At 39.4% G+C, this 26388-nt stretch overlaps 1 protein-coding gene across 5 annotated transcripts in view; it reads left to right on the top strand.

Annotated features, from left to right (window-relative positions):
* The window catches only part of SPATA18 (spermatogenesis associated 18), a 48771-nt gene that overhangs the window by 2426 nt on the left and 19957 nt on the right, over nucleotides 1-26388 (top strand). The window contains exons 2-12 of one of the 5 annotated variants that reach the window (XM_042808384.1): nucleotides 146-251; nucleotides 361-476; nucleotides 1802-1920; nucleotides 11130-11264; nucleotides 11914-12142; nucleotides 13171-13329; nucleotides 13884-14059; nucleotides 15999-16122; nucleotides 16476-16544; nucleotides 17368-17410; nucleotides 17879-22009. In XM_042808384.1, the coding sequence (XP_042664318.1) occupies nucleotides 146-251; nucleotides 361-476; nucleotides 1802-1920; nucleotides 11130-11264; nucleotides 11914-12142; nucleotides 13171-13329; nucleotides 13884-14059; nucleotides 15999-16122; nucleotides 16476-16544; nucleotides 17368-17410; nucleotides 17879-17886 (1284 nt within the window). In that variant the 3' untranslated portion in view covers nucleotides 17887-22009. Of the gene's footprint in view, nucleotides 1-145; nucleotides 252-360; nucleotides 477-1801; nucleotides 1921-11129; nucleotides 11265-11913; nucleotides 12143-13170; nucleotides 13330-13883; nucleotides 14060-15998; nucleotides 16123-16475; nucleotides 16545-17367; nucleotides 17411-17878; nucleotides 22010-26388 lie in introns of those variants that run through there. The other 4 variants (XM_042808383.1, XM_042808382.1, XM_042808385.1 and 1 more) reach the window with 4 other exon arrangements.

The raw sequence follows: 26388 nt of genomic DNA, 5'->3' as shown, positions 1-26388 counted from the left end.
TGTGAACCTATCAAAGATTCTAGCAGATGCAGTCAGAAAAGGTTGTGAAGATGTAATTACAGGAAAAAAAAACCTCATAATCATAACAGGAATAATTTTAAGTAAGAAAGCCCAGGAAGATGTATTAATACACATTAATTTACAGATTAATTCCTGTGATCAGAATCTGAATCGATGCTGTGAAATAATAGAACTGAACTCTGAGATTCAAGGGCAGCTCTTCACAATCCTCAATGAAACATCTCAAGAAGGTAATTCAGTGCCTTGTCTTATAGCTAACACATTTCACACATCATCTTTTCAAGCTCTGCCTCTTTCTGTAAGTGTTCTCACAGTTTCTTACTGTATGTATTTTCTTAGGTGGGCATTATGCAGGTGTGGAAACAATAAAAACTCGTCTCCTGCCATGGCTAGGGACTTGTTTTTCCTGTGCTACATCAGGAAGGCTCTTTGAAACCAGTCTCTCTCTCACGCAGGTATGTAGTAAATTTATTTTAAGGGAACAGAATAGTGTGAATTTATAACTACAGGAGAGCTTTAATGACTTTCTGTTAATAATAGTCTCCGTCCCTGATTTGGTTAATGAAATATGTCCTTAGTTGCTCTGTGCTATTAGACAACTATGATATTTCTTTGTCTCATCTTTTGTTTCCTTTGAAAGGGAAATAAAAGAGCTCATGAAAGTTACTTTTGGCCTTCTAGGGCTTATGCTGTTTCACAACAGTGAGTGACAATACGGAGGAATTTGTTTTGTTAGAGAAGCTATGTTCTTGTACCTCTTTCCTTTTCTAGGTAAAGAATTATGATACCTCTGTTTAGTATCTAAGCATTATAATGTCTCCAGAAGGGGGGAAAAAAAAGTGCTTATGTCTGTTATGATACCACCATGTGCCTGACTTGATGTTTGGAGGTAGTATGTATTTGATATTTACTGAAGGGGTTGTTAGTAGTGTTTGTCAGGCAAGACAGATCAGCTATGCCTTTATGCTTTGAAAGAAACTAAGAGCATTGGTTGACACAGACTAGGGGAAAATATTGAAGATCTTGAAATTAGACAGTGATGTCTCCATGTTCTGCGACTTTTCACTTTTACACCTCTTCTGTCAAAATCTTTCACAATTAAAATAAGGACAAATAAGAAGTGATATCCCTTTAGAGTCAGATTCTAGTGTATTGCAGGAGTAGGGTTCTGCCAAAAAACCCCAAAATGTAAAAAAAAAGATGTTACTAAATGACAGTACAGCTGGTACACCAGTTATGGATTTGTCATCGCATCTGACAATCAAATAAAGTCCTGCTGCACAGCTACTTACTTAATTCCGGTAGTATCAGGCAAATCTATAGGTTGTTAAAGACAGAGCTGCATGTGTAGTACTGTGCTTTCTGGAATGACAGTAGTTGCCTCCTCTGTTCTAATAACTTTTTCTGTTACTTTGTGGACATGAATTCTCAAAACCTTTACTTCAGTTGGTGAGAAAAAAACCTCACGCAACACATCTGTGAGAACACTTTGTTCAGATGATGTGCATACAGTTAGTAAATCTGCATATGCAGACGTTCTGTATTCTATATCATGAGGTGTAAATGAAGCAATGTTTTTCCTAATACAATTGAGTCTGTTTTGTGTGCCTTGAAGGTATTGCTTATCTCTCTAGAAGGTATGCAATCACTTTTCAGTTACTTTAGAAACGTTCTTTACTGAAATGTTTAGAAATACATCTGCTAATAATGCTATACTACACTGCTGAAGGATTCTGTAAGGTGGAGCATTCAAGGAGCATGATTTTATGTTTTGTTGTAGGATTCAATTGGGAAAGAGAGGCAGCTGAGAGAGCTGGCCAGCAATCAGACTATTCAACTACAAGAGCTGCAGGAAGAACTGACTTCAACTCGTCTACAGCTCAACCATGTGGAACAAGAGTAGGGGAATTAACTGTGATTCTTTTGGGGTTTTTTTGTTTGTTTGTTTTTCGACAAGCTATATTTTTCTCTTGACATCTGAACACTGATGGAGATGTGTAAAATGTTTCATTTCTAGCTAAAAATCAGAGCTTCAAAATGCATCTAGGCTCTGGGTTGTGTGTCCAAAGTGGGGTACAGATGATAGTCATATCTGCATTCATAAATTGACTTGTTAGGTTTTTCTTCTGGCAGAGGAGTTGGGAAACATGCCAGTATTCTAGATAAAAGGGTTCTGCATAGTGTATGACCATCCCAGTGGAATGATAGTCAATGAACTGTTGCATGTTGAGCAAACCCTTATAAAAATCGAGTAGTTATAGTGCAAGACTTACGGAAGGACCTACAACATGTCATAATTAGTTATGGTATGTAATCGGTATGTGAAGATCAAAACCCACTGTGGTAAGATGGAGGAAGAGAGAGGGACATATTTTCAAATAAGTGACTAGGAAGGACCGGTTTTTGTCCAGTTGCATAAAACACATTTTTGGAGTACTGTTGTCTCAAAATTACTTAATTGCTTCAGAAATGAATTTGTGTGGTTAGTGCCGGTTCCAGGGCCATTTTGGAGGTAGCTCCAAGAGACAGACACTTTCTTATGCGTCCTGTTACCATGAAAACAATGAATGTTCACAGTCCTTGGGTCAGTACAATAAGTGATATAATTTAAGGATCTTACTAGGTGATTCCAAGAATATCAGGTTCTCAAAACTGCAAACTGTATTAGCTAGATTAGAGGAAAGAGGTTGAACAGAATAATTCATCCTGTATCTAATCTTGCAGATATCTCCTGCTTTCATAGAATTGTAGAATCACAGAATGGTTTGTGTTGGGAGGGACCATCAAAGATCATCTAGTTCCAACCCCCTGCCACGGGCAGGGACACCTTCCACCAGACCAGGTTGCTCAAAGCCCTGTCCAGCCTGGCCTTGAACCCTGCCAGGGAGGGGGCAGCCACAGCTTCTCTGGGCAACATGTGCCAGTGTTTCACTACCCTTACAGTGAAGAATTTCTTTCTTATACCCCTAAATCTTCTCTCTTTTAGTTTAAAGCCATTACTTCTTGTCCTATCACTGGGACAGGGGTGAAGAGTTAAGTCTCTCTCCATCTTCCTTATCAACCCCCTTTAATTAGTGGAAGGCTGCAGTAAGGTCTCACTGAGATCTTATTCTCCATGATAAACAATTCCAACTGTCTCAGCCTTTCTTTATAGGAGAGGTGTTCCAACCCGCTGATCATTTTTGTGGCCCTCTGGATCTGATCTAGCAGGTCCATGTCTGTCGTACTTGGGGACCCCAGAGCTGGATGCAGTCGTCCAGTTGGAGTCTCATGAAAAGGGAACAGAGGGGCAGAATCACCTCCCTTTACCTGCTAGCCATGCTTCTTTTTATGCAATCCGGGATATGGTGGGCTTTTGGGGCTGCAATGCATGTTGCCAGCTCGTTTCTGGTTTTTAATTTACCACAATCTCCAAGTACTCCAAGGGCTGCTCTTAATCTGTTTCTTCCCCCAGTCTGTATTGATACTGCTGATTGCCCTGACCCACATGCATCAGGTTGCACTTGGCCTTGTTGAATTTAATGAGATTCATATGGGCCCACTTCTCAAGCCTGGCAAGGTCCCTCTGGATGGCATCCCTTCCCTCGAGAATATCAGCTGCACCACTCAGCTTGGTGTCCTCCACAAATTTGCTGAGGATGCACTCGATTCTGCTGTCATTGTTATTAATAAAGATATTGAACAATACCAGTCCCAGTACAGACTCCAAGGGACACGACTTGTCACTGATCTCCATTGGACATTGGGATGTTGACTGCAACTCTTTGGGCACAACCATCCAGCCAATTTCTTATCCACCAAGTAGTCTATCCATTTGATCCATATCTCTTCAATTTAGAGGCAAGGATGTTGTGTGGGACTGTGTCAAGGGCCTTACAGAAGGCAAGGGAGAAGATATCAGTTGCTCTTCCTTTACTTGCTAGTATCTGTTATGTCTCATCTTGGATGAATGCAAGCATTCTAATTATTCACTATCAAAAAAGCCTTTCATTCAACTCTGAGTTAGATCAGTGCATCACCCTGAAAAGAAGATAAGAGGGCAAAAAAAACCCAACAACTTGTAATCTCGCAGTATATATTAAATATCAAAAGTTACAAGGTGGGACAGAGAAGGACCCCACAATGTTTGAAAGAGAGAGTTTTTCTTGATGTTTCAACTGTTTTCCAGAATTTGATAGTCTTGCAAAATAATTCAAGCCTGGAAGGTTTAATAAACAAAGGAGTTATTTTCTGCTGATATTTCTAACTATAGAGAAGAGTTATGGGAGTTTGGTGGATCTTATTGATGTGTATACCTGGAGGGTGCAAAGATGGCAGAGACAGGGTATTTCCAGTGTTGCCCAGCGACAGGACCAGAGGCAGTGGGCACAAACTGAAACACAGGAGGTTCCCTCTGAACATCAGGAAACCCTATTTTATTGTGAGGGTGACTGAGCACTGGCACAGGCTGCCCAGGGAGGCTGTGAAGGCTCTAATCTTGGAGATACTCATAAGTTGTCAGGGCATGGTCCTGGGCAACTGGCTATTGGTGGCCCTGCTTGAGCAGTGGGGTTGAACCAGATGGGCTTCAGAGGTGCCTTCCAACCTCAACTCTTCTGTGGTTCTGGTGTATATATAAAGGTTGGTTTAGGGGTGAAGCATTTCATTCTGTGCTCCTGAGCAGACAGAAAGATTATTTGATGAGCTGGAGAAAAGTGTTGGATGGTCAAGGTGAGAAGCACAAGGAAAGCTGTTTGCTAATAGAGATCAGCGTGTGTGTGTGGCAGATTGCAGCAAGAAAGTCATTTGGGGCTAGCTCCTGCATGAAGTGGGAAATTGGTGAAGCTTTTGTACAGTGTTGCGGGTTACATTTCTCTGTGCAGTGAGGTCAGAGAGCTGTTGCCTGTCGTTTGCAAAGCTAGAAGTCTGGAAGGTGGAGGGTTGGGAAGAGGTAATTCAAGCAGAGATGAAGTCATGTGTGAAAGTTTCAGAACTGATCCTTTCAAGGTGATGCAGTACAGAGTCATGATAGTGTAGTTACTAGCAGGCAGGGGACAGGTATGGGAGTAAGAATTCATGTCCTAAGATACCCCATCTATGGACAGTGAAGTCATTCTGAATGCTGTAAATTGTTGAAATCAGTGGAGAAAGTGGAATTTAGTCTTAATGAAAAATAATGGGTCGTAACAAAATAATACTATTATTGCATTGTCAGATAAAACTTTCTGTAAGCTATTTGTGTGCTGATAGTCTGCACAAAGCCCACTGGGATTGTTTTTATGTTAAATTGATATGGACTTGGTCTGCTTAAACAGTCAGTTTGTCATATTAAATTCCCTGGTAGAATCTCTGTCTTTACCATGAAGGTTATTAATTTTTCTTGCAGTCTGGCAAAAACCCAGCTGGCTCTTGAAGACACAAAGACCAAGTCAACTACTAGTCTTTTGGCAGCAGAAGACAAAATTGTTCATCTATAAGCAGCATAAGAAAAATTGAATATTGGGGTATTTCAGCAGAAAGTCAGAGTGCAGAGACACAGTCTGACATTTACCTGAGCAGGTTCAGTTTATTCTATGCTGTCCTATGCTATAGCAAAAAGTAGGTCTAGCTCCCTAACATCCTGTACTTTTGTTTCCTGGTGTTATAAAGAATTAGCATAAGTAGATTCATGTGAGAAGAACCCTTATGGCTGAACTTCTATCCTTTTTTCTCTAGTATAGAGGAAGGTTTACTTTGAAACTAGCAGCTTGACAGCATTTGAATCTTGTAGATGAAGTTAAATAGGAGAGAACCATATTCTGAGTATAGCTGGAAACCATTGTTTGCAATTTGCTATGATGCTCTTGGAAGTAGCGTGTGTGTTAAATAAAAGACACTTTGGTTTGTCTATCTTAAGATAAAGTTCTTTGTATGGCTTTTTCTTTTAGACTATTTTTGCCAAATCTTTTTGCCCGTCTGCACAGAAGTAATGACTGTTGCTAATGTTGATATCTCTGGTTTAAAAATGTTTTTTTGAATTTCTAAGTATGTTGGCTACATCTGGGAAGTTAATCTGGATCAGTAAAGGTGCAACTGGGGGGACCTATCATTTCAATACAGGGGTCCTTAAACTAATTTTCTTTTGTGGCTTGGCCTAAAGGCAGTTCTAGAAGCAGTAATAATTCTTCACTGTTATGAAATATAGCCCACTGACATTTCAACAACAGAAATAGAGTCATGCTTCTTAAATAAACGCTTGCAGTCTTTCAGTTAAGTAATATTGGTGCTCTTAAAAATGTAGGAAACTTGACTTTGCTATTTAGACTGTAGGAAAGGATATAACTGTCTATGTGTTCATCTTTCCTTGTAAGACAATTGAGAAGATGAGCTTTTCCTGATAAAGATAAGCAAACAAAAAAAACTCAGACCACTAGTTTCTACTTCCAGTATCAAGTTGAATCACTTGTTCATCTCTGGATGTTTATCATTGCTTCTAGAACAATGTTGTCAAATTTCATCCATGGACTTTCCTAGCAACTGTTAATCACTTTAGATTGTAATTATTTGGATGGCTCCCTGAGGTCTAAGCCCATATTCCACAATGGGCTCTCCTGATTTGTTGGGTGAAAAGTAACTCGTATAACTCCTTGATTTTTAGATACAACCTGACTGCTGTCTTCCCAATTAAAATTATTAGTAGGGGATAAACCATTTTACTATTCTCATGTGTAGGTCTTAATGCAGACTGAACAGAGATTCATGTTGCCATTTTATACTACTGACAGAATAAGACACCCGTCTTCCCGTGAATTCAGGAATTCTGTAGCCTCCACATACTTATGGTTAATGTTAGCTCTCTGTTTGGCATTCTACATTTGCATCTTCTGCCTAAGTGTTAAAATTTTGATTGAAGTAAAGGTGCTATTTTTCATGTTCCATGAATAGTCTTTTCAAAATTGGAAACCCTTTCAGGTGGGCAAAATAGGATTTTCCTAGTCTTGGCCTGCCTGTCAAAACCAGAATCCTTCTAAAAGTAGAGAAACTGAGGTCAGGACTGATCTGTGACACTTAGGGTAGTTTTGGTTTGTTTGGTTCGTGGCGTTTTTGTTTGGTTTGTGTTTTTTTTTTTTTTCTTTTTTGTTTGTTTGTTTGGTTTTGGTTTGTTGGTTGGTTGGTTTTGGGTTGGTTTTTTTTTTTTTTTTTACACAAGGAACAGTTTTCCAGGAGTGTCCTTCACATCTTTGTCTGTAAACTTATTTTTGAGACTTTTGTAATAGCTGATGATCTCATTCCTCTTGTCTATAGCCTGTCTATCTCACATACTTAAATCAAAGCATATTTTGCAAGACATCTTGGTGTCCTGGGCTGATAGAGCAACTGTGGTCTAGACTCAATACAATTAAATTCTATAGCCAGTATAAGCTTTGGTTATATCAAGATATGAATTATAGCAGAATTTAACTACTTGCTGCAGAATTATGAAGGAAAATACATTTTTTTTTTAATTAGTAGGGGAAGACAAAAAAATAAAGTGTACTAAATACTATTATATGCAGACTGAACAAAATCTTATTGGTACCATTATAAATGGAAGCTTACTACTAGGATGCCTAAGCTTGTGCCAAGGTCTAATCAAACTTAGGAAAACCAGGTGACTCACTTTGAAGTAAATGAGGTCAAGAGAACTTTTCTTTCTTGATCTGCTGTACAGAGAACCTCTTCTACAGATTGGCAGTATTGTTGTTTGAGCTCAGTGGTCAACTGAGCACCATGCAGCCACTCACTCGCTCCTCCTTCCTCAGGGACGGGGAGGAGAAATAAAACAAAAGGCTTGGGGATCAAGACAAGGACAGGGAGGGATGACTCACCAATTATGGTCACTGGCAAGAGACAGACTTGTTAGGGGAAGAAAAAGAACATCAATTTAATTTGAACACCACCAATTTACCAATCAGAGTAGGACTTTGAGAAATACAATCACATCTTAAAAATGCCTTCCCAACCCCTCCTTTCTTCCCAGGTGCAGTTCTTTTGCACTTTTTTCCCAGTTTTGCTCCTGATTTCTCCACCTTCATCCCTGATTTCTCCATCATCATCACCAGTGGTGCAGGGGATTGGGGAAGGGGGGTTGCAGTCGGTTAATCACCCGTTCTTTCTGCTGCTCCTTCCTCCTTAAGGGGAGGACTCCTCACACTCTTCCCCTGCTTTACTGTGGAGTCCCTCCCATGGGAGTCAGTCCTCCATGAACTTTCTCTGTCATGAGTCCTTCCCACGGGCTGCAGCTCTTTGTGAAATTCTCCAAGATGGGTCCCTTCTGTGCCCTTCAGCCCTTCCAGAAACAGACTGCTCCCAGCATGGGCTTCCCACCGAGCCCTGGCCTCCTTTGGGTGCAGCCACCTGCTCTGGTGTGGGATCCTCCCTGGGCTGCAGGTGGGCATCTGCTCCACCGTGGACCTCCATGGGCTGCAGGGGGACAGCCTGCCCTCTCACCATGGGCTTCAGGGGGGTGTCTGATCTGGTGCATCTCCCCACTCTGCCTCCTTCTTCCAGCTGACCTCAGTGTTTGCAGAGGTATTTCCTTCACAACTCCCAGCCCTCCTCCCAGGTTCCCCTTCTTCAATACGTTATCACAGAGTCGCAGCCACTGTTGCTAATTGGCTCGGCCTTGGCCAGAGATGGGTCTGACTTGGAGCCAGGGGAGCTTTGAGAAGATTCTCACAGGGGGCCACCTCTGTAGGCCCTCCCCTCTACCAAAACCCCACCACACACAAACCCAACACATGCAGGAAGAAATTTTGATAAACACAGTTGTAATTAATAACAGCCGATATAATAGCATGTATCAGTTACCTCAAGACCCTGTAGTGCTGCTGTGGCAGGGGGCTATTAAAAATAGGTTAAACAGGCGTCTGGCCAAAAATTACATAGGTAGAGTTGTTCTTGCTTTGAATTTCAAGGTTATCTGACTGAATGAGACAGGTTTAGCCCAAGAACTGGGGGAACTGTGAGGGACTTCATTGTTAATGATTTGTTTGAAACTGGAGGGTAGCAGTGCGATTCCTTACCAAACAGGATTAAGCAAACACTTGACACAAATTCTCAATGCTGTTGTATTTTCTCCTGAAAAACTGTCTGAAGATGCCTATTTTCTTTTTAAATGGTTGGATGGTGGAGTTTAAAACACGAGTTATAGAATTAAGATAAAAGTGGGTTATAAAAACTGTTCTGATTTTTCTAAGAACTGTATTTTGCGTTGTTTGTTCTTTTTTGTAGCATCTGCATCTCTTTAACAGAAAGATGATAATACTCTCTTAATTTCAGATTAATACTTAGCAGTAGAGTGAATGAACAATAAAACAGGGGAAGCTGAATACTGCATAAGTTTAATTAGCATGGAAAGGATTAGTTTTAAGGCTTACAAAAGTCAGCATTGGTAATTCATAAATGTATCTGTGTTAAAGTTGGTTTTCTCCTTTTGGTATTTAGCTTTTCTTACAAAGATGCACACACCATTTTCAGTGGTGGCTTTTCTTATGTTTGTGACTTACCATATGACTTGTGACAAGGAATGAAAGATACAGTTATTTCTGTTAATGAGATACAGTGGATCTTCTGTTGGTTTCAGTCTGTCTTGTGCTCTCCTATTTGTTGTTTTGTTTTGTTTCTGTTGGTTTCAGTCTGTCTTGTGCTCTCCTGTTTGTTGTTTTGGTTTGGTTCCCCCCCTCCCATAAAGGCAGACCTATAATTAAGCATCTATTTGCATTTGTAATCATTATCTGCTGTCATGATGAAAAAAAAAGATGGAAGTTTTGTGGATTTCACAACAATGAAATAAAGACCATAAAAAATTGTTTTAAAACTTTCTGGAAGATGCCTGTGTGAATAGGGGTAAATAACAAAAAGAAAATACTACAGAAGTGATTACTTTTTATTTATACTTTCTGTTGGATAGTTATTAATTCTACATTGTCTATCATGTCAATTTAAGGGAAGACTGACTAGTTTGTTTTATATTATATAGGATTCTTTCCTGCTCCCCTTTTTGGTGGTTTTTTTTTTTTTGTCTGTTACATAATGATTTCCCCCCCCATCTCTACCTCTAGAACTCATCTTCCAAAATCTACTTTCCTTTCCCTGTTGTTTTTTATATTGAAATTCTTTGGCCCTCTTTTACTAGTACTATGCTAGAAGTCCTTGCTGAAGGAGCTGACTAAAGATACTCATGGAATTGTAATAATATCTGCAGCTTTTCCTATCCAGGTTAGAAGGACAGTCTTTCCTCTTAGCAGATGTGCTGGCCTTATTACCCGTGGTCCTCTCAGTCAGCCTACTCCTTAAAAAGGAAGCTTGTCAATTGATAGGTGTTACAGATTTCATTGGTTCAGATCCTCAAAAATCTCAATAGGGTCCTTCGGTGAAGAAAAGGAAGGACAGACTGAATGCCTCCAAAATTAATAGAAAGCATCCTTTCCTTTTTTTTTTTTTTTTTTTTTTTTTTTTCTTTTGGAAGGAGGAAACCAACAGTAATATCTATCTATGTTAGGAGAGAAAGCAGAGATGTTGGAATACTCTCTAACATTAAGTAAGAGTAAAGGGCAGAAGATAAGCATACTTAACTGGTTGTCTGCCAGTGTTTAAGAAACACTGCTTCTCTTAGAGCAGGAGAGGCATCATTAGCTTTTGATATTACTTAAATAACATCATTGGTGATATACTTTGACCTGACTAATATAGTCCAGCAAAGAACCTGAGGACCTGATATAGGAAAATACCTAGAGTCTTAAACTGTAAGAAAGAAAACTGAGCTGGTTTAGTTAACATCTTAAATATAATAAAGAAACCAGTTTCTTTCTTAGACCTCTACATCTGAGCTAGTGCAAGGAGACCAAATGTTAACCAGTGATCTCTCCTGCAACATAAAATATACAGTCTCCTGCCACAGTATGCTTTTATGCTTTAAAGTGTAATTAAGAGTATGCTTTGAAGTATGCTTTTCTGAACTCTTGATTTCCCTGTATTTTAGCATAAGGAGCTTGCTCAATATTTCTCCTCTTTTTCTGCTCTTTTTGTTTGATGATGAGGATTAATCGATAGATGGTTTGCATTGGTAGAAGGACATCTTGTGACTGAATTTATTCTGTGTGGTTAAGTCTGAAGAATTCCCGTGCCCAAGAGAAGGATGCCCTGAGGAAGTTAGATCGTCTGAATGATTATGAGCAGCAGATTCAAATACTGCGGGATGAGATTTCAATTCTGGATGCCCAAAAGTCTGTTCTCCAGAGCAGGTAGAGGTGCTATTCAGAGAAGTCCCTGAATCGGAGAAATTGTTTGTGTTAGGTAGCGTAAATTCCCTCCTCATTTGAAATTGAAATATAAACAAAAGCTAAGTTTTTGTACTCTGTAACAAAGGAACATAAACTCTTTAACTGATTTCTCCTAGTGCCCAAATGTTTTAATTTGTGGCAAAACAGCAGAGAGAACAGCTTTATAAAATACATTGACAACAACTGTATGGGGTAAAAAGAGATGGTTAGGTTTTTTGCATATAAGTCCTCTTTGAATACTGTACCATTACAGGGAAGAACTTGCTATATTCTCACTTGTTTGACTTCACAACTCTTCAGTGGTGCTGAAGGAGGAAAAAATCTTCAAAGCATTACTAGTTAGAAGTGTGTTTCTCCAGAACAAAGTGGTTGGCTGTACACACTTTAGGATTTACTGTGATTGTATTGCTCAGGCTCTAGCCCATAAGATTTATTGACACAAATGCCTTCATATGAGACTAACCAGCTGCAGCTTTACTTCTTTAATTTTGTTGGCTCAAAATCTCAGCTTACCCTGGTAATAATTAAACCGACACAAAACTCTGTGCACTAGGCAAAAGCATCTGAGAACGGTGAAGTGACTTCATGCTTCTTTACATGTCTGTCATAGGCTTGCACGGAGCTGCTCTCCTTCCCCAAGGCACAGGGAGAGCAAGTCACCTCCCCGGAGGAGCTGCTCACCTGGCCAAGCCAGGCGTACAAATGCTTCACGTCGTGCCTGCCTGGTAGCTCGCTTTGGTGACATTTATGCTCAGGAACGCTTGGATGCAGAGACCCTTTTGAGGACGTATGTCAGTGACATGGAGATGGTGCAGAGGATAATATACATTGCAGCTGTGGTAAGAAAAAAAAAATATTGTTTTGCAGGTCAGAAGTGTTTTCAAAATATTATGACTGGTTTGGTTTAAGTGGTGTGTAAATTGGCACTTCTGTGAAGTACAGAAAAGAAAAATTCTCTTCTTCTTCCTTTTTGTTTTTCTTCTTTCTTTTCCTCATACCTTTACATTGAACTCGCAATATAGTGTCCTTTTCTGGCTGTCCTGTCCCAACATTAGAACAGGGTCAGTGATCTACAGCAAAGGTGCTAAAAGGGATGCATAAGAAGACTGAATGGCTCTGAAAGGTAGATAATTCCTGTACTAAATAACACTACCTTATTTATATTAATTCTTTTGGGAATCCTACATTTTAGAAAGCTAAAAATCTTTCTATATCACGCTTCCCTCCTGCCTGCAGCTATGTTCTTTTCTAGTTTTATTGAGTCCCTTCAAATTACTTAGATACCTCATGTTTACCTAGATACTGCACGTTCACAATGAGCTCTGAATAAATTTGTTTTCATTTTTCTGTACTCAATCTTTTTTTCTATAAAATTGATGTAGTACATACCTGTGTCAGTGAGGTAGTGTGTCTCAATTTGTGTGATCCCAAGCGCATTTGACTTACTGAAGTTTTTTTTGCTCCCAGCTGTCATTCAATTTATACTCTCCAATTCAACCTTTCTTCCCAACAGACAAGAGGTGCTCCTGTCTGACATGTTAGGCTGTGGCACATAAAATGCTATTGCTGAATTTTGCTCTTGATAACTTTGAGTGTGATCCCATTGGTCTCGGGGGTGTGATGGAGTCCTACATAAAAATAGAAGATTGGGTGGGAAGCTTTTCAATCCTGGCTTCTGCAAATAAATCACACTTGATCTGATCAGAGCAGTCCTCCCGGATGAGTACTATTTTGAACTTCCACTTCCACAGCAGCATGTTGTATTCCTCCTTACAATTATTATACTGGGTTAAGTTCATCCTCTCAGATAATTGATAAAAAATTAATCTGTCTCCTGGATTTACCTAGACGTTCCTTACGTTTGCAGGAATCTTTTCATGCAGCAAAGATGGCCTACAGGCAGCTCAAAATACGTGTAAGAGAGACTCTGTCTCTAGGTCACTCGGCACCTGAGTCACTCGAAGACAGTGTCCTGGATTATATAGTTCGCCATGAGGATCTGTATGACGTTCAAGCCAGTGTCAATGTAAGTCAAGGGCAGTGGGGAGGGGATGTTTTGATCTATTTCAGTAGCTAATAAATTTGGAGTGTGTAAACTAGAAATACACTGTAACTCAAAGAAGAAAAAAAGTTTATCGCATGGATTGTATGTCTTGGAGCACTTCATTTTCCAAAATAATAGTATGTCATGGCCCAGTAATCATTTGTTTGATTTCCCTGTAACTAGAACGTCTCTGTCTGCCAGAATAATATTTTTGATAAGACACAGTGTAACTGTCTTAATCAAATAAATGCAAGCTAAATTTAATATTTTTCTTAAATTCTGTGCTCTGCTGGAAAACTGCATCTCCCTCCTAAGATTGATATCAATGATGTAGCTCATACTTTATTTCTCAAATAACAGCACACTCTTTCTGAAGCTAATATTTTCTGGAATAGTCTAAGACAACATTGCTGGGAGCTTTGTATACTGATTTTTAAATGTAGAAAGCTGAGACACATATTTAGGAGGGATTTCTGTACTTGTCCATGAATAAAAGTGTTAGTGAACATAAATTACTCAACTGTGTTTATTTTCAGGAAGTAATTCGCTCCATGAACATCAACCCAAAGATTTCTTTCCCGCCAGAAATTGATTTCATTGTGATCAGCACTTTAATTCGAGAGTTGTGCCGTGTGGCTTTTTCAATGCAGACACTCATTCCTCCTCTTGATATTGCCTTTGGTACCGATAGAGAACTTTTCAGTGAGACCAAGTAAGAACTCTTTATTTTCAGTCAGATTCTTACTATTAAAAAAAAAAGAAAATACAACAGGTTGCATAGTCTACTTCTTTCTTAATTAATGTAAAGGGTTAAGATCTATACTAAACATTATTTTGGGGCAAATACTTCTTCTCCGTAGTGAGCTTGGTATGTTTTTAAGGTTTATAATGATGTATAAATGCCAGGAGGTAGGCCAGTGTTAACAGCATTTTAATGAACAACAGAGCAATTTTGTAGATAAACTTCAGGCTCTAGAGCATATTTAAGTTATCCTTTAAGAGGAAAACTATTACCAGGTTTCCTTTCCATATTCAGTTTGCCTCCAGTAGTTATAAAATGTATGTATCTTTGTTCCTCCTTTCTGACCCATTTTGTAAAAGTCACATTTACTGAGATCTGGCAGTTTGTGTCTGCTACAACGATCATCAGCATGTGTGCGGTGACCTCCAGGCTGTGGCTGCTGTACAACATATGGGTCTAAATACACTCCCATCTCTTCTGGTTTAGAACTGAGCAAAAAGAAAAATGCCTTTTAAAAATTAGAATTTTTTTTAAAAAAATGCACATCTTAACATAGTTTTTCTTTTTTCCATAGGGTCAGGGCTGGCTGCTTTGTTAGCTGACAGAACTGTAGGGTACTTCCATGCTTTCAAGAAAACTAATGGGATTAATAGCTCCAAAAAAATTGTTCTCAAAGGCAAGAAAAGCCACACCAATAAGGAAGTTTCTAACAGTAATTTAAAATAGAATAGAACTCAGATGAGGAAGAGCTTGAGAAGCCAAGGAGAGAAATAGAGAAGATAGAAATAGCCCTTCAACAGGGGAGTGCAAAGTCATATGTGCCTACTTAATGATCCTGTCCAAACACTGGGCAGTCGTTTGCTACCCAAAGCTATTGGCTGCATTAAGAAGGCAGCAATGCTATGATATAGTCTTGGGATGCTTTCTCTACCTACTCAATGTGTGTGGCCTTCAAAAAACAGTTGTAATGTGTTTATATGTGCTGTTGCAGGAGACATATATACATGCATCTAATCATCTGTATAGATAAATGTGACACATATGTGTTAACATGTATAGCATATATATGTGGCACACAGAGATGGAGCAAAATTTGTAGAAATTAAAATAGCTCTGTTAGTTGTGTGTGATACCATTCTGTAAAAGGGCTGATCAAACCTCATCGTACCCTATACCTTTCTCGATAGGGAGCTTCATGCCTCTCTTTACAATCTGGTTTTATATAAATTGCTATTGTGTATACATTACTAATGTATAGATACATTGCTATTTTTTATTTCAGTTATTTGGTATTTGTTTTGAATTTGACTCCACAAAACCAGACTTAGGGAGGTAATGTATATCTGGTATGTTAGTTAATACAGGCCTTCAAAATAGTTTTTCTTAGCTAAAAAGTCACCATTTCATTATCAATATCTGAGGATCTTGCTAACAATATTGCCTCTTATGTCTCATAAGATACTAGAACGTGACTTCATAGTTAAATAAAGGATATTACAAAAATACTCTATAGGGGTCTTATTTTAGCAAGATATTTCAGGATGATGGAATGACTATGCCTGCCAAAATGCTGCTCAGGAGATGTAATCTGTCAGTGGACCCAAACATCCTGGCTTGTGTAGGGCTTTATTTAAGAATATGGTCTAGTGGCCACCTGAAGTGTGAGTGGCTTTATTAGAATGTCTGTCATTATGAGTAAACAGTATATTCTGCTAAGTCTGTCTTACAAATGCATTTCTTTTACAGGTTCACTTAATGAATACTTATTTTTGTGATGCAAAAGTATTGTCAAGAAAGATGTTTATGAGCTGCAGCTAGTATTCTGCTTCTTACCAGCATTGTCTTGAAGCACCATATTTATCTTTCAACACTTGTATGCAGACATTTCTCATACTCTGTGTTTCAACAGGTACCATCGTAGTTTTGACTCTGATTTCACGGCTGTTTTGGTGGCCTATCATGTATGGCCTGCCCTGATGGAAAATGGTGAAGTAATTGTGAAGGGAGAAGCAGTCACAAAAAGAGGAACTCTGGTATGTACTTTTGTCAAGGAACATGTTAAGAGAAGTCATTGTATTTAAACACTGTTTTAAAATTTAAAAATATAAATTCTGGATTGTTCCCTATACGCCTGGAGTTGTGTATATAAAATATTTGTTGGGTTTTAGTGCCTCATCCTGTTTTTAGGATGAATATTTCCGTTTGCTTTAATGTCTTCATTATGCAGAGGTAAGATTGTTGGCAGACCCTGTTTCTAAGAAGAAAGTTTACTTTGTTTACTATCTGTCCTCAAGCCTTGTCTCCAGCATGGCAAGTCTGCTTGCCGAGTCTGTCTTCTATTAAATGCCCTCTCTCAAAAGGGATTTGTCAAACTCTTCTCTTGTAGTGGTCTCGCAGAAGTAGGACTAGGAGCAGAAGCCGCAGCCGTAGCACCAGTCCTCTTCTAGCTCATCATGTAAGCCCCAGCTGAATGCTTGTAGTATAAACAGCATCAAGTAATTTCAACTCAGAATGCAGACAGCCTTTTAAAAATGCTGATGTGCCACCTGTGCATTTTAACATTGGGAATAAATGCCTTTGCTGGGTCTGGAATGAGGTGAAGCTGAACTAACACATAGTTATTGCCTGGTATGTGATTATTAGTGGATATACTGCATGAGAAGTAGATCGTAGTTAAATTCTCAGAAGTATCAGCTGTGGATCTTGGTATCCTTTCCCCCTACTTGCCCCCTTGCTCCCTAACTACTCTACTCCCCCTAACTAATTGCATCATCTGTAAGTGTTTTGTCTTGCAGTACACATACAGCCCATGGTCCCTGCCTCCTGGAATTGGTAATCTAAATTTACCCTCTAATGCCTCAAAGGAGCAGAAAATCAGTGTGGGGTTGGCAGGAGGAGAACTGAGGTGGTACTAATAAGATATGTGAAACCTTAGCAGAGTTTTGCACATGGTATAGTTACACAACATTATTAATTATTTCTGTAAAAAAAAATTGCCTATTTTTCTAATTGTTAGCCCATCTTATTAAATTGTCATAGGTGCACTCAACTTAAAATGTGAATACTGAAAATGTGAGAGGCTTTGGGTAAGACTCGCTTTTTTGTGTGTGTGTGCAGGGTGTGAAAGAAAACTAGAAATCTGTTGAATTTGACTTTGTAGCAGTGGAGCTGCACTGATGCACATGTGCAAGTTTGCTAAATGTTTATGGGTCCTCAAGTGCATTTCTTGGGTACAGTTCTTTAGCACACCTGAGTTTCCTTTTCTGTTTGTCTTGCAGTCTCGAAGCCGCAGTCTTTCACCACTGAGGCGCCTAAGCCCAAGTAAGTGGCATATTACTCCATAATGACTCATGGCTTGCACACTGAGCTGTTGAATGACTGAGCAAAGAGACAAAATAACACGGTGAAGGTCTTTTACTCTACTTGTCCAAGCCTTATTTTTAAAGTGGATAGCCCCTCTCTTTTCTGTGTGTGGAAAAAGGCTGAAATTCCAGACTTGGAGGTGGGCTTGTTTTTCACTCTACTCAGACCACGTTCATGAGTTCTCTCTGCTGGTTGCCTTTATTGTGACCAGCTCTATAGTGAGTAAAACTTGTTCTCTTCCCTACACGAGAGACAGTTAGCTGCACGCCTGCTGGCTCCGCGCCTTTCAAAATCCAAAGAGATAGCGAAGTGGTGACGGTGAAGTGAGGGATTTCAAGCAGTATGAATGTGTGCCTATCTTGAAGCCAAGCCAATTTAGAGATTTAACAAAAAATAGTTGTACTGAAATGTCTTTTTCTTCAATAGGGCATTAACTGAACATGTTCCTGTGATTCAGTACATCTGGATCCAATAACTTCACTGGCGCCTTTTCAAGAATACCTCAAATCTCGCAATAATGTGAATGGCAACTGTCACTCCAAACGGAGTTTGTGTTCAGTGTGGTTTTTAAAGTTATAGAAGGCTTGTTTATAATTTTAGAAACTAATTCAACCCTTCTGATTTAAAAAAAAAGGTGCATGCGATACAGAATCGTACTCATTCGGCAAAATTTGCAGAGCACTGAGGAACCCATGCTGCAATCCTGCAGGTGGAGATAGAATGATTGCATCTAGAATGTTTTCCACAGATACTAAATGATGCAGTTTGTCTTGATAGGATGTTTAATATAACCTAAGTGTTGAATTTTGCAGAATGTTGAGGTTAGCTGCTACTTAAAAACAATTTCATTAATTGGTGCTTATTTACAATTTTAGAAAAAGCAATAATCTTAGGATGTGCCTCACAGGGCCTCATCTACAGGGCCAGCCTTAAATAGAAGCCACACAAGTGACTGCTCGGGGCCTTGTGCTTTTACATAGAAACATAGGATTTGTCCTAATGGAACTGACATGTAATTCACCAACTCCACTGTCTCATTCCAGTCAATGCCTGATGCTTCAAAGATATGTGGAGCTTTTCCCAAATTCAACTCCATAATTCTGGAATATAAACAATCAGAAGGAGGAAAAATTCCTTTCTGCCCCCTCTTTTAATCAGCCAATGCCTTGGAGCATGGCATTTCATTAGTACTACTGTAATAACATGAGCAAAACTATTTTTATTAGTTCTGAAACTATTTAGTCCTTAAAATTAAGTTACAGGAGCAGGTTTTGTGATCCCTTTCCAAGGATCTTATGCAGATTTATACATCCATGCTCTTTCTCTCTACTTGTGTGGCTTAAGACTTAGGCGTAAGATTCTTTGGCACAGGATTAGATTTTGGGCAGACTTTAGCATTGGTCCCCGTGAGCCATGGATCAGCTGTCACTCTAGTTCTACAGATGTATTTTCATTGGAATTAGGCTCATTAGTAACCAATGAGAACAAAATGAGGTCCTGTACGTAGAGAATCATTCACAGAGCCACTCTGAATGAACTAAGGGAACACAAAAGCACGTGCCCATATGTGATGTACTTTCTTGTTATCTAAGAAAGTCACGAGAGAAAATGCAAAGCAACAGATTTCCTCTTCTAAGAGGCTGATTGTTGGTAACAGATATGGATCTGAGCTTGAAGTAAGCCTGCATATTTCTGCACTGATCTCATGACTAAAACCACCACATTTCTGGAAAAACTGAGCACCTGCAACTTGTGTGGCAACAGAAAACAATTAGATATCCTGAGTATGGTTTTGAGCAGAAGGATGAAGAATTTCTCAAAATCTTGTGATTACCAAGGGTTAAGGAGATGTAGGCTTTTAAAATTTTGTGTAGCGTGTTTGTCTTCTGCATGTAATTACCAAGACATATCTGTGTTATGATTTTGAGTTGAAGTAAGTTTCCATAAAACCTGTGAGAAAACTAAGACTACATCAAGGACATATGTTTTTCTTGACAAGCATGAGAGGCAGGGTAGTTCCAGACTTGCACATACCAGTGGTGCCACTAGGGACTAGTATTCCCAAAGATCTAAAATTGCTATAAAAGACAAATTTGCAGAACTTGATGGACCATCTCATCTTACTCCCCTAGCAGGTACCTAGAGAACTAGTTAGTCTCAAAGTAGAAAACTAATGCAGTGACAGCCAATGACTTGTTTTGGTAGTGAGAAAGCATTTCTAGGATTTTTTTTTTTTTTGCATAATGTTTTAGAGCAGAACAAACCAGTGTTTGTTCAATATTTGCAGCTCAATAACATAGAGACTCATGCAGAGCTAGCAAATACTGAGGGTAAATGGCTTAGCTAAATTTACTACTGCAATATGAAGGTGTAAATTCAGAAATTACTTTAGATTCTCCCGGCATCTCGATAGGAGAAAAAAGAGGTTGGTAGCCTCTTCTCATCGAATCTCACTGGCAGCAGGCTGTGGTACTGATTCAGTCTTGTAGGAAGCTCTGGAGATGAGCAGTAAGTTAAAGTTAAAATACAGCCTGAAGAAAGTAAATGTGAAGGCCAAAAATTATCAAAATGCTCCCTGGAAAACATATGCCTGTACATCCTCCAGGATTTGAGCCTTTTAACTTTACTTTTCTATTCCACGTAAGTACTGCAAAAGTTAGTCATCCTGTAAAAGTGCCATCAGAATTAAATACTGTCTTTCAGCTTTATGTAACCTTTGTCAGCCATTTTTGATTGGTGTTAACTACACAACGATTTCCTTACTGTAGCATTATATAGTCTAGCTTTGTATTAAAGAAATGAAAATCTGTTTGTTATGGCTTGCAGCTACATTAGCATGCATTCAGATTCAATATATTTTAAGTTTCATGACTGCATTGTATTTCTTTTAGTCATGCAGCATACTAAGCAAGCATACAGAAGAAATGTACATTTCATTTTATGCAGATTTTTGATAATTTAAAACAACACATATAAGCAAATCTGTCACAGGCTCTTGCTGATATACAGGTGTGTTGTTTATGTGGAAGCTGTACCCTTCACTGGGTAGACAGAGCACAAACATAGAGCAATTGGTGTCACTTTACTGTTAGCAAATTAAGCGGATAGTGTATTTATACTTTCTTACGGCTTTGAGAAGGCCTCGTAAAGACACAGTTCTGAAAGTAAGGCTACCTGCTTGAAAGTAAAATGTCAGCGTAAAGATGCTGTTTACCACTGTTAGTGTCGCTTCCTGTGAAATTGTTTTTTCCTAAAGGGCTTTGGCCTGCATTCAAAGTTCTTTGTTTTAAAAGAAAAAAAAGTTACAAGGAGAGAGCACTCTCGGCTCACTCCTCCTCTTCACAGTAGGCATCATTTAGCCTCTTACATTAGAGCAATATATCATAAGCAGATATGACACCTTTGTAAACTGCACTCAGGACCCTGAGTGAGAACCTGTTTCTGCATTGATACACGCACCCCTAAAACAGCATGGACAAGACAAAACATTTATTATTTGAAAGCATCATCCTCTTCACAGAAACTATTTTGCCCTATGAACTTTTATGCAGTTTGCACTGACCCATTTAATAAAAATAAATGGAGTTTTAAAAAAGTGACAAGTATTTTTCAAGTGTTTTCTATCTTCTGGTAAAGTGTGATTCTCAGATACCTTGTTAGTGAAAAAAATAAGGCAAAATGTTGCAGTTTAGAAAAATCACACAAAGTTTATTGTATAAAATGACTACGCAATTTTTTAAAAAATATTGGAATATGCAGTTATGTTAAATAGCTTACAACAAAGATTTATCAGAAACCCTTGTGACACAAATGTAAAATTCAGAAAATCTGAAGGGCTGTTTTATCAGATTTTTTCTCTGTTTCCTAGGGCTAAGCTTTATGACTGCTTTCAGGGTAACTTGTTCACATTGTAAGACTGCACTTAGTGCATGTTGTGTAGACAAACTTCATTTTCCTAAAATTTTATGCAAGCTTTATGGTTTTATGTGGCAATCAGAAATTGAATGCTTTATTCTTTAAAAGCACTTTACATACAGCGAGTGAGTGATTTCTATTTGGGCTGAGGTGAGTTTCTTACCTGGGGGCATGTGAAATATTACCTGCCTCAGTGCAAAGTACTCCCCAAGATATACTGTTGCTGCCTTCGGCTTTCCTGAACATCACACCTTTGCTCAGAAAATTAAGCTCAATTATTTCTACATGCTGCTGTAATTTGGGCAGGAATCTACCCAACGAAAACCAGACACAGATGGAGCTGTGCCTGTCCTTTAATATAGAAATACAATTAATATTTTAATTTCTAGTCAGTGTATGATATGTTGCTCAACCTGAATAGCTTGTGGTTTAAATGAAGTACTGTCTTCAAATTCTTCAGCTATTAAATCAATGAAATGCATATGAAATTTTGAATTTAACTATTTTCACTTGATTAGTACCAGGTTGTACCATATATTTTTCTCACCCAGACTGGAATTTCGAGAATGACTAACTGCAATCTAAACGTGTCCATTTCAATTAGTCTGAATAAACAATGTGTTTTAAACTAGTACCATAAAACTGCATTGTAAATTGGTTATTTTGTTTGAGAATTAATAAAATACCAAGCCTAAGTTCTCTGTATCTTGCTCTAACTGCACCTGACCTGCTCTGAATTTAGCTTAAACCAATTAAACCAGATCTAAGTAGCTTTTATTGCAATTGGACATCTGATGCCAAACCTCAAGGTGGCATCTGTTCTCTGTAAGCTTGTAGTCTTTTTTGCTGATACCGGTGTAACTATATTGGCACGATTTACTGACGAGTGTGATAGATTGGCCATCACAGGAATTTTAAGCTTGGGAGTATGTGTTTGTCTTACACTGCATGTGTGATAGTCTAGAGCCTCCTACAGGGAGATGAAGTGGATAGGTGTGACATTTCCATACAAGTTTTATAATACCAGTATTACAAAATATAAAATAAAATTCTGTAATACTGGCAAGAGCACACAAATGATAAATGAAGGCAATATTTTACTGTTTTTCCTGTGCTTGGCTTCACTGGTAATGTTGAGCCAACAGCACTGTGGAAGTACCAGCCTGAGATTCTCTCTTGAGTGAGTCTTGAACTACTGACTGCAAGCTGTAAAAGGAAACTTGCTGTGAATACAGGATCCCGCTTAATTCCTATTTCTGGTTAATATCTATCTCATGACTCCAGAACTCACCACCTTTATCAGGGATCTAGGGGAAAAAAATGTGCCGGCATTTGCCTTTATTTGCTTACAAAGAAGTAGGTTGACCAGAGCCCAGATGGGCTTAGATCTTGCTGTAATTTTGGTGGGAGAGCCCTTAAAGCCTTTGAGGAGTTGTGGCAGACCAGCGTGGTGGTAGGAGGAGAAGCCTTGCAGGAAAGCCTGGATTCTGAAGCAGGCAGCCGGTTTCTGTTTAACACCTGCTTTGTGTAAAAGGAAGTCGATTTGGGTTAATCGGTTCTGCTCCTCGCCAGGGAGCTGTGCACATGGAGCTCGCTGGAAGAAACTGCCTTGTTCCTGGCACACTTCTTCCACTGTTCGTGGAAGAAACAGATAGCTCCTCCTTGTTTTCCCTCTGTAAGATGGATGACATTTTAAATGTAAAAAAGGTTTCCAGCGTTCTCTGGTGTGTGAAGTGCTGTTTGTGATTTGGCTCTGCAGAGACTGAAGGAAAAAGGTGGTAAAAAGACACAAAATCAGGTAAAATGGACTAAAATTGTCCATAGGAGAAGTAGGCTTGCGATGGGCCTGGCGAGTGGATGCATGTGTAGCACACATGCAGCAGACCCGAGGAGTCAGGACGTGTGCCGGGATGGGGGCTCTCCCGCTGCTCGTGGGACCCCCCTGGCAGGACACAGGACCTGGGCTCTCCTGGGCTGGACCCAAACAGGGTCCTGGGGCTGTGGCTTGTAGGAGAACGCCTTGGAGCAGAGCAAAAAAACTCACGAAACCTTCCCACAGCACCCAGAAAAGGCTAGTGGGCATGTTAGATTAAAGTTTACTTGCTAACCTGAGGGAACCAACTTAAAATAAAACAAGCCCAACCAAAACTACATTGTTTTTCTTGAGGAGATGTTCGTATGAATAAAGGCTCCAAGTTCCTTTACCCATGGTAAAGCACGATGCAGAGTGTTTCCCACACGATGGCACTCTTGCCTTATGCATGGGAAAAGCATGCTTTTGCTTCAACTGCAGTTTTAAAAGCTGATTACCAAAGTAAGGTTTGCAAATAAATGTACGAATGTTACAGATTTGAGCAGCATCAACAGATGTCAAACTGAGAATTAGCTTGCCGATTGATCGGGTAAAGGTTGCTGCCTGGTAGGGATGTGAAAAATCCTGACATATGGGGTGATGATTTGAACGTCACTATCAATCCATTATTGGAGAAACTGGTTTGGATTCAGCTTTTTGGGGGATCAATTTTTCTAAATTAATGTGGCTTTTTAAAGCAAATGGTATTTACTTGCTCATATTCTGATTGATCATCTCAAAAAACTTTTACGTTTAAAAAAATCCCAACAAACCCCAAATTGAAAATCACATTGAAAAATAGCTACTTTTAACATCTGTCCGTTTTTAAATTATTTCTAGTTCTTACCTAGTTCAAGAAAATGTCAGCTTATTGTTATATTTTGAGTGATTGTTCAGTTGCGATGGCTGGCTGTCAAGTTGCTCCACTATTCCCTTCGTCTACGACCGAAAGAGGTGTTTTCCTAATAAATTCTGCAAAGTCTCTGAGTCAGAAACATACTCCCTGCCTTTAGCTGCACCTTCTGTTGATTTTTGAATCCAAGACAGGGTCACTCGCATCTCCTGCACCATCAGGGTAGAGCTGGAAGAAGCCCTGCTGTCACAGCAACTGCTTTGGGTAATTATGTTCTTAATCTTATTAATTGCTGTTTTAAAAACAGGTTTGTTTTGCACCACCCGCTATCTCTTATTGCAGCATTGTTCCAGAATTTCACTTCTCCAATGCTTGGAAATTTTCTTCTGATTCCCAGCCCAAAGTTATTAACTTTCAGTCTATATCTCTTTGCTCTTCTGCCAGTATCGTTCATTATCTTCAGAAGACCTTGTTCCCGCCTTTGTTGTTTGCCCTACTGAGGACAGCAATCATCTCTTTTCTCAGTTTTTGTTTCTTTAGCCTAAAAAAGCCAAATCTTTCCATCTCCTCTGAAGAAGGCCTCTTCAGTCCCTTGCTTATTCTGTTTGGATGGCCCTGGGAATATTTCTATTTCAATCTATCTTTCATGAGTACAGATGACAAGAAGTGCTGCACAGTATTCAGGATAAGGCCTGACAAGAGCTTTGTATTTATGAATTTCTTCATACCATTGTAACACCTCTGTGAGAAGTGGCTCAGTATCTGTGATCAATTAATAAGCTTTATTATCCTTAGTTGTTTCAAATCGATGAATCTTTTTTCCCCTAGAACGTCAGTTCGTCCACCTACTTTTTCGTGGGCTCTTGATTTTCCATCTCTAAATGCCTTTCATATGGGTGGCATTTTAGAAATTCTGAACTTTGGACTTCCATTTGCACGCATATCGTAACAGCGGTGTCTGTGGATGCCATAATGCACCATGGTGTGTTCCTCTGTTACTAAAAACTACTGCAGGGCAATGCCTTGCATTAAGTTGCCCAAGTGGAGTTTAACAACCAGCCTCACAGAGTTTCAGTAGTAATAACAGAAACTGCCGGGAGCTTGATGTTACAAAGAAAAGTATCCTATTTAGCTCTATTTATACTCACTTTTCCACGAGAAGAAATAAATGCTAAGAATGTCACTATTGAAATATAGGGTATCATTCAATGGACAGAAGGTCTCTATCAGTATTAACAGAATGAAATACTAGAAATTCCTCATGAAAAGGGTGTAATTTGTGTACCTGATGGTTTGCAGCAAATCTTAAAATAAAATTGAAATATTTTATAAGTTGTCTAACTCCTTACCTTTTGATTGATCAATGCCATGGTTCTCATTTCTTGAGAAATGTTTTTTTTTTCCCAGTCATATTTGTCCATGTCTTAAATTTGCCAAGGACCATGATAGCCATCTCTGTAATACATGTATGTCATTTGTCACAGATAAAATACCCCCGTGAAAGTATTTTCTGTGATGCTTCTGGATTTGTGCTGTTTCTCTGTAAGTCCTGGGCCACCCAGACCTTTCAAGTCTGTTCCCTTAGTTGGATGGGACTTTCCTCAGGCTAGGGATGGTTTGCTGCCATTGCTTTATGTCTGAACTACGCAACCAGTAACAGCCAAGCAGGCAACATATACCGGCCTGCCTCTGTCACTGAAATATCCTGTTAATGTATCTAAGTCTCTGTGTACTCACAGGATGTGATTATTGTTCCCATGGTTCTTCCTCCACATCTCATCTACTGCACACCTCCCTGAATCTTGCAGATTAAAATATTTGGGGCAGAGACAGTTTCTTACCTCTGCTTGTGCAGCAGGCCCAGATTTTACAGGTGATGTGTCTGCACAGCAGATGCAGCCTTACTGTTATCACTGCTTGGCGCAACATGCTCCCCTGGTCACATTAAATGACTGTGGGCCTGTCTGCCTGCCCGTTGCACAGCATCAGTTGCTATCTGTGCCCGAGTACTGCGCAGTTTGAACAGCTCCATCATCTAGTATAAATAAAAACAACCCAGGCAGCTGGATGAGTGTTTATATCATAGAATAGAACAGAATGGTTTGGGTTGGAAGGCACCTTAAAGATCATCGGGTTCCAACCCCCCTGCCACGGGCAGGGACACCTTCCCCCAGCCCAGGTTGCTCAAAGCCCCGTCCAGCCTGGCCTTGAGCCCTGCCAGGGAGGGGGCAGCCACAGCTTCTCTGGGCAACCTGTGCCAGTGCCTCACCACTCTCTCACAATAAAGAATGTCTTCCCTATATCCAATCTAAATCT

The sequence above is a fragment of the Tyto alba genome, unplaced genomic scaffold, assembly GCF_018691265.1.
Source record: "Tyto alba isolate M040663 unplaced genomic scaffold, T.alba_DEE_v4.0 Super-Scaffold_6, whole genome shotgun sequence".
Classification (NCBI taxonomy): domain Eukaryota; kingdom Metazoa; phylum Chordata; class Aves; order Strigiformes; family Tytonidae; genus Tyto; species Tyto alba.
Note: the sequence above shows the minus strand (reverse complement) of the source record. Positions and strands in the feature narration are given on the sequence as shown.